The sequence below is a fragment of the Fulmarus glacialis genome, unplaced genomic scaffold (genome assembly GCF_000690835.1).
Source record: "Fulmarus glacialis isolate BGI_N327 unplaced genomic scaffold, ASM69083v1 scaffold32500, whole genome shotgun sequence".
In the NCBI taxonomy this organism is placed as follows: Eukaryota; Metazoa; Chordata; class Aves; order Procellariiformes; family Procellariidae; genus Fulmarus; species Fulmarus glacialis.
In genome coordinates, this window is record NW_009190132.1 from 2447 (window position 1) to 11098 (window position 8652).

Sequence of the window (8652 nt, forward strand, 5' to 3'; positions counted from 1 at the left end):
TAATATCCACTTGAGTTATGGAATAAGGAATTGCTGCAGGCAATTTGGCGGATTAATTGTAGAGTCAGGAATAGAATCTGTTGTTCAAGACAACTGGGAAACATCTGCCCAAAGATAGCATCTTTGTGTCTGCCGTTTCGGGTTTTTTTGTTTGTTACAGATTTCACCCACATCAAAAATAATAATCTTTGAAACACAACAGTGTCAGCTGCTATGGTATCATACAGATACGCCTTAGAAATGTTAACAATGCCACTATTTTGTTTCACTCAGTAGTTTACTCGTTGGCTTTAGCAAAAGAAAACTCTTGACTTAATTAATAGATCTCTGCAGTGTTTTACCTATTTTCAGTATCATAGTTTACAGCTTGGAAACTATTTTTGTGAGAATTAAACTGTTTTAAACATGAGCAGGCTCAGATTTAGTGTGGGGTGTATCACTTTCCCCCCCACTTCCCCTCTAACTGATCCTAACTTAGTTTAGTAAATTCAACTTACTTACCAAAGACCTAGCTTTCAAAAGGAACCATAGTTTGGATTGTCTTTCTACTCAGCTGATGCTGTGGTTCATAAAATAAACTGTATATAGTACTATACTACTGAGTAGATGTAGTATGATAATATTATATACGGTATCAGAGCTAATTAACTCCCACCAACAGAGCGCGCACACATGTGCACACAGACCCTCCTCACATTCTTGAGACATAAAGGTGTGCCAGCAGCTAGTGGTCAGGGAAAGAAAAGTGCAATAATAAGACTGTATTTCTATTGTGTACCTACTACAGAACTGCAGAAGGTTAGAGGATATAAATTATTATTTCAATTCTGTGAAACACATTTTTAATTAGAACTGGTTTGCGTGAGGCTGTGTTCCGCCTCCTTACCCTCCAATAATCATTGACTGATGGCAGTTTACTCTTGGAGGTATTTGTAGTGTTTCTGGCTGCTTTGGTACTCAGTGGAGATTTCTCTTCTCAGATAATCTCTTGGGAATTTCCTGGGTTGACAGCTCCTGGATTCCAATATTAAACAATGGGAGTGTGTTGGACTATTTCTCAGAGCGAAGTAACCCATTCTATGACCGAACATGTAACAATGAAGTCGTCAAAATGCAGCGGATGACCTTGGACCATTTGAAGTAAGTTGTAATTTGGAACTGCTTCCTGTGCAGTGTCCTTTGTCCCTCCATCCAGAGGTTTTGATGGTTGAATGAAAGCATGCTGGAAACCTCCTTCGGTTCTGTGCTTTTTAGTCCCACCGCTTGCCAGGAAGCCCAGCTTTTTTTGTGTTTGGATGTCTTTTACTTCCTCTTAAGCCATTTCAAGGAGGTGTTAAGCATGAAGGATTCTATATATATCCTGAGATACCAGTAAATCACCTTTTAGATATTTCTCTGAGTTAGAGAAGCTGTCTTCTCTCATCTTCCCGACTCAACAGAACCTGAGTAATGGTAATGTAGTTAAATGTTTTTCTATGGTGAGTAGGGTTTATGTTAGGGGATACTTAGAATTCTTAGTTTGTGTTTCCATATCCCGCTGGCTATGTGCCATAATTAGTACATAATTTCTCCAAAGAGATGGCTTTTTAGTATGGATAATAAAAGTAGTGAGTGTTGTAAATAAACTGATCACAGATGGTTGTGTAATGAGATTGCAGTATGCGCAAGTTAACTTTCTTTGCAGTTCCCCATCTGCTACACTGAGCACAAGTGAGGTATTTGAGAACTATTTAAAGACTCCACAATATGATAGGGAGTGTGCAAGCTGAGCTAAAAGTTCATTGGGTGAAGTCACTTGTGCTCGGATGTGGTTGTGGAGGGGCTTTCACATCAGACACACAGATGGTCACATCATACGCTGGTCCTTTGTTTCTGCGTTTAAATGACATCTCCATGATGATAGATTGTGTTGTCTTTCTTGCTATTTATTTGTTTGCTAACGTGTTCTACTTAGATGTTGTGTCAGATTGTTGTAACTCCCTTTGTACATGCAGCTAGGTTTTGATAGCTAGCTCAGGAAATCCTATGCCTTTATTTACTGCACATTATAGAGAAGAGCTTCAAAGCATCAGAACTTCATCCCTTTACTGCCAGGCCATTTGGTAGCTCTTCACATCCTACGGATCTTACTTTGAGGAAGATATTTATTCTGGTTACTTCTTTTTCAGCCAGATGGTTGGGGTGGAGTACATCCTTCTTCATGCTCAAGAGCCCATTCTCTTCATTATCCGGAAGCAGCAAAGGCAATCTCCAACACAAGGTAAGGTCACGCAGTTCTTGTCACTGTTGAGAAGGCCGATCAGTTAGTCGCTTTTATCTGTTTCTAATTTGTGTTTAAGCACTTCTGGTTCTCCTTTTCTGTCGTTATCTTAAATCTAAATAAAAGGGTATGAAACTTTGTGGTGGGATGGAGATATTTTGTCTAGCAGAGTGACCTCTAGTGTGCTAATAGCAGGGATTGCCATCTTGTGGTGAAATGTGAAGAGTGCAGTGAGAAAGTGCTGCTCTGTGGTATATTTTGCCATGGGAAATTGATAATAGCATTTATGCCATGTTGTATTTATCTGTTAGGCTATGCAAGAGTTTTCATTTTAATTATTTGAATATAAGGCTAACGATATCCTTGCTTGGGGCTGATAATCATCTGGAGTGGCTAGTATGTGATTTATGTATTTATTTTGCAGAGTGCAGTGAGAAAGTGCTGCTCTGTGGTATATTTTGCCATGGGAAATTGATAATAGCATTTATGCCATGTTGTATTTATCTGTTAGGCTATGCAAGAGTTTTCATTTTAATTATTTGAATATAAGGCTAACGATATCCTTGCTTGGGGCTGATAATCATCTGGAGTGGCTAGTATGTGATTTATGTATTTATTTTGCTAATTCATGCTTCTCTTTGTGTCACATCACTCTCTTATTTTGCGCTATTTCCACCTTCCAACTGTGGATTGGTTATACTGCTGAGTAGGATCTTGTCAGTAGAAGACAACGACCCATGTGAAGAATGACCATGAGATACTGCAAATACATGTTGTTTTGGTTATTCCTCTGAGAACTGAGTATTTTGGAATCGTGAGGGAATCTTGTGACAACAGCACCACTCCTTCTTACAGTGTTACTGATGACTTTGCCAAGTTTTAAATTAAATACCTGAGCTTTTTTTTCCCAGTTGCATGCAACTGGCTTCATTATTCCTTTTTAACCTTAAATTTATTTGCGTGTGTGTGATTCATTAAAAAAGTAACCGCATTTCAATAGTTATTGGACTGTCTTCTGTGTTTACTGCGTGTATATGTAAAATAATCTGATTATTTCAGAGTAAGCTTTACAGAAAAGAAAGGCAGGGTTAATGCTTGTTATTTCTTAACTTTTTTTTTAGTGACTTAGGCTCTGCATATGCATTTTGGTCTTGTGCAGGATTTTGCCTTGTCTAGCAATGCTTCTTATTTGCTTATATCAGGTAATGGCCTCTCTATATTGCAGTTTCATATTGAAAAAGAACGTATATGATACCTCCTTTTAACAGGTTTTCGAGTTGTTTCTTTATTAAAGGTTTTGAATCTAGCTTTCAAAAGGTGAGTATGGAAATATTATGCAGCCCTTAATTTCCTGTTTTGACACTTTTTAAATCAAGAGTAGAGTTGGGGCTTCCACGATATGCGTGTGTGTGTGTGTGTTCAGACTTTTGCTGTAATGCAAATGTGTGTTTGGTGGAACTTAACTGGGACTTGTTTATTAACATTTTTCCCATTGTGACTGTACAGTTTGTGCTAGGTACCTTGCTTGAGTCACTTAGTTCCCTAGCTCAAATGTTACCCGTGTGTTTCATTTTATCATGGTACAAATATTAGTGTGTTTGAGACACAAGAATGGGGATGGAAAACTAAAATTTAATGAGTTCACAGCAAGTGTTGAGTACTCAGGTAGAACTGGTGCAGGCCTGTCTTACGACTTCTGTGTGTTTTTTTTTTTAAATATATTTATATTTTAAATTCTTTAAGCCAAGTTTTTGCCTGTTTGAAGTGGCTTTGGAAAAATCTTTAGATCCAATGATTAGGCAGAGTTACCTGTCTAGGAAAGTAGGCTGCTCTGAAACAGCTGTGAGACAGTAAAGCTGCTGTTCTGTGTCTTGCTCCACTTCTAAGGAAATGCTGAGAATCCTCTTTCTGTTGAGAAGTGGGTACTGGCTGTAATATGCACCCAGCTGTCTTGGTCTGTTAATTTAGGCAGGTGTCCAAGCTTCATAAAATGCAAGTACTGGATGAATTGGGTCCTGTGAGTAAAAAGGTTGAGACAGAATGTGTTAATGCAGATGGAGGAACTGGAACAAATGTGTGTGCAGGTAAGATCCCTAGGAATGTGAAGCTGATAGCATCGCTGTAGTTTCTCAACTGAAGAATGTTTGGCAGAGGATTACGGAGGCAATTGTGATATTACTCTGCACTGCAGCTCTAATGAACTAGAATTTTTGATGGGTCATCTGATTTAGCAAATGCCTTTGGAAGGTCGTCTTTTTTTGGCAGAATGTTATTAATTTAGAAAGGCATATTCTGTGTGTGCTTAGCTGCCATTGGGTCTGGGAAATCTAGCTAAGAGGGCTGTACAAGTTGAAGAAAGCTGAGGCCAGAAGAATGAGATCTTATGTTATTGTGGGTTTCTACCGGTAGCAAAGGCAAGTGGAGGTACTTCCAGTGCAGTTCACTTGACTCCTCTTGTGTAGCTCTGAAAACCCCAACTCTTGTGAGGTCAATTATTTGTTTGCAGTAGGACAGGACTTAAAGCTGATGTTTTTCTATCTGCAAAGTAGACCTTGATTTTTTTCCCCTTATCAGTCTGTGGCTAGGGTGCAAATAAAGCACCTTGAAGGAAAAAGTAAAAAAGAGAAAATTTGGTGATGAGATGAATTTTGCGATTTCTGCTTTCTAATTTCAGTTACTACTGAAATTCAGCAACAAATACACAGTCTTCAGCCAGAGCTTTAAACTGATCCTGCTTTTTGTTTTTTTTCCTCCTCACAGTTATTCCATTGGCCGACTACTATATTATTGCTGGAGTGATTTATCAGGCACCTGACTTAGGGTCTGTCATTAACTCCAGAGTTGTAAGTGTTCTGTGCATTTGATGTATACCAGTTTGTATCTGCTTTTACTTTTGGTTATTCCTCAGGCTGTTTCAATCCCTCCTTCACTCTTTTGAGGAAAGATCTTGTGTAATATACAGTAACTTAAAACAAACCCCACTGATGAATATGGTGTGCATCCCACATGGAAATGAAAGATCCTGGGAGAGTGCAATATGGTCGAAAAAGTAGGAGACATTGTTTAAGGATGAACAATCAGAATAACTGAAGCTACACAATTGCCGGAACAACATGAGGTTCGAATAATCAAAGGAAAAATTGAATGACAAATACATATGAAATAGCAATTAAACACATATTCAGTGAAGCTTGCTTTGGAATGTTAAAGTAATGTAATATTTGTCTCTAAATGAGGCTTATGTTTTTAACTTAATGTGGTATTTCTTTTTAAATCGGATAATCGGGTTTTATTTTTATTTCTTCTGTTCTAGTAAACTACTAGTTTTGCGAGTTTTTCTCTGTCAGTTTAGAAAAGCACTTCATAAAAGGTCTGTTAAAGAGATTACATTCTTGGTCCAAAACTGGATGTCCCAAGTTCCCTTCCCAGAACAAAAATTAATATAGAATACTAACTTCAAAATCCCTGCTTTCAAAAATTTGAAAGCAAAAATTTTTGCTTTCGAAAATTTATACTGTGTTTTCTCCTTAAATTCTGAACACTGCCTTATGTTCTTGTTCTGAAAGCTGACTGCAGTGCATGGAATTCAGTCTGCTTTTGAAGAAGCTATGTCCTACTGTCGCTATCACCCATCCAAGGGCTACTGGTGGCATTTCAAAGATCAAGAAGAACGAGGTATGATTCCTAGTTGCTCCTGTGTACTTTGGGAGAGGGGAGGTTATGTGGGGAAAAGCTTGAGGTAATGCACAGTGATGGTGTAGAGATGAGGTTAAGTGTCTTTCTGTCAGAAGGGTAAGTTAGTGTTCCCGATCAGGTGGAAGGAATCTTGCTCTTCTGTGTTGGTGGGGATGAACATCAAGGCATGGGTGGGAAATGAAAATGGTGAGCCATGTGTCAACAAAGTGGGCAACTCTTCAACCCACTGGACACCAAAGTACCTTTTCAGAAGCCAAACGAGTTTGTCAGGAGGTAAGAATTGTCTTTAATCTGTCTTCCACAAAAAAAATAACTGATGTCAAAGGGAAAATGTAGGTGAAGTTTAGAGGAGAGATGAATACCAGCTTGTCGTACAACAAAGAGCTGCTAAGAGAACAGAACTTTGAATACAGCTTCCTTTTACATTTCTGTGACTTGCAGAGAAAGCTAAACCAAAAGCCAAGAAGAAAGAAGAACCAAGTTCTATTTTCCAAAGGCAACGGGTAGATGCTTTGCTTTTAGACCTAAGACAAAAGTTTCCACCCAGATTTGTTCAGGTATGACACTTATAAGCCATTACTGTAACTTACTTAGAACTTAAGGCAGTTGTAAGTACTTGAACAGCTGAAACTGAATGGGAATTTTGTGTGCTTTCTGCAATGGTAACATGGGTTAGGTAATAAATTTGAAATGGAAGGCTCTGATTGGAATGTAGGAATTCCCCTTTGTAATTGCAAGAGTCATTAAGACCTTGGCAAAACTATGAGGGTGAATTTTATTATACAAATTCCTTATCTAATCACAGAGGGTCTGTTCTTGTCGGCTATCAGATTTTGCTGCTGCTTCCAGTTTCCTGCTTTGTAAGCTCAATCAAGCCACCACAGCTATTTTGTTTCAGTTACTCCATTGTTCTGGAGGCTTGTTAATTAGTGTGGAAATTCTTGACATTCTGTGAAGTTGTTGTGATTACCTCTGATTGTCTCTAGTAGCCATTTGTTCCACCAGGTCTTCTGCTTGGGAGCAAAGGAAATACTGTAAACAGTTTTGTGAGATGCTGTAAACTCCTCAGATGTGGGAAAGACTGGCTAACTGCATATTTTTTGCTTTAGTGCTTTTCAGTTGTCAGAGGAAAAGCTGAATGTTATAAAATGTTAATTAGATTTTGTTTAAAGTGTATTTAGTGATCCCTTCTACCCTCACCTGTTATGTGTAAGGGAGCATTGCTTGGTTTATATTCCTAAGTGAATAGTGGGAAGGGTTAAGAAATATGACTTTGGTTCCACTGATGTGTTGTTTTATTTTTTTTTCTTCCTCCCCCACAGCAAAAGCCTGGAGAAAAGCCTATCCCAGGTAAAACTCTAATATTCTCACAAAACTTAAAAAAAAAGGCTCTATATAGCGCAACTGCTCTCAAGAGTTGCTCTATAGGCAACTCTTCCAGTTGCCATATAAGCTCCTTGCTGCTGCTACTGAGGTAGTTAGGAATTGTGGTATTGCCTAATTGTGCAAAGTACTAGGTAAGAGTTCTCTGTGACAGCCAGAGTGGAATTGAAAAAAAAAGTGTATTCTACTCCTGCCCTTTCTGTCTGTAAAACTGTATTGCCTGAAGGTCCAATTGCAGGAAATGGTCTTTGAAAGCAGAAGGCGGGTAAAAGGGTGAACGAGGGAATAGTTTGGTCAGTCCAGCATCTTAGTGATTTTGCATGGTGCTACAAGCTCAAGAAAGCACATGAAGGCTTTGAGTTGATCGTAAGCAACCTCAAAAAGGAAAATCATGAACTGTATCTCTTCAATCTATTCCACTTTTTTACCCGTATAGGTATGAATTTAGTCCTTGCTTATTGTTATACCTTTGAAATTAATTTTGCCCCTTTGGCATCAACAATATTTTCTAAGTATTCTGAACAGTATTTTAGGAATAAAAATTGGAGGCTTAACTTTCTTTTGCTGTTACTTCTGAAGTGGATCAAATCAAGAAGGAACCAGAACCAGCCCCTGAAACTGTCAAGCCAGAGGAAAAAGAGACTGTAAAGAATGCTCAGCAGAGTTCTGGTGCTAAAGGACCACCTGAAAAACGGATGAGACTCCAGTGAAGGGAGTTTTGTTACACATCTGGATTAGTCATCACCTGGAAAACAGGAGATTCTTGCTCCCCTTTCTTTATATTTAAGCTCTTCAACTGAGACTGACGATTCGGGGACTGAAGTCCCTGTAACAGCTTTTTCTGTAGAAACCTGTCACACGAATGTTAATGTCAGGATGTGAGCTGCCTCGAAGAAGGTATTTTCAGTCTTCATCTTATTTTGAATGTTGGCTTCTGAGAATGGTTTTTACATGGACATATTTTGCAGCCTCCTGAAATCTTTACAAACTCTTGCATCCCTTGTGTCCTTGTTTCCTATGTAAAAAGAAAAACTTTGATATATTAAAAAAAAAAAAGTCCAAATTCTTGGCAAATAAAACTCCTGGCTGCTGGAATGCCTTTCTTAAGTGCTTACTTTGTTAGTAGCAGATATGCCATATGTGCTGGCAGCATTTTTTTCCTTGGATATCGGAATATATTGTGTGCTATTTTGAGGAAGAAAAGTTCAACTAAAGGATTTAAGCTGCCTGCTATAAATTGCTGTGCCTTTAGTATGCTTGGGATACAGATAAAAGATTTGATAACTGGAGGATGAAATCCATGTAATTAGATG

At 38.4% G+C, this 8652-nt stretch overlaps 1 protein-coding gene across 2 annotated transcripts; it reads left to right on the forward strand.

Annotated features, from left to right (window-relative positions):
* Positions 1-972: 972 nt before the first annotated feature.
* Positions 973-8434, forward strand: MED6 (mediator complex subunit 6). 2 transcript variants are annotated; one of them, XM_009584629.1, is made up of 7 exons: positions 973-1140; positions 2173-2260; positions 5021-5103; positions 5827-5935; positions 6398-6513; positions 7279-7306; positions 7919-8369. In XM_009584629.1, the coding sequence occupies exons 2-7, from the start codon at positions 2173-2175 to the stop codon at positions 8047-8049; spliced, it is 555 nt and encodes a 184-aa protein (XP_009582924.1). In that variant the 5' UTR covers positions 973-1140; the 3' UTR covers positions 8050-8369. The 2 variants fall into 2 exon arrangements, with proteins under 2 accessions (XP_009582924.1, XP_009582916.1); XM_009584621.1 differs by having other exon boundaries at positions 979-1140; positions 2169-2260; positions 7919-8434.
* The last annotated feature ends 218 nt before the right edge of the window (positions 8435-8652 follow it).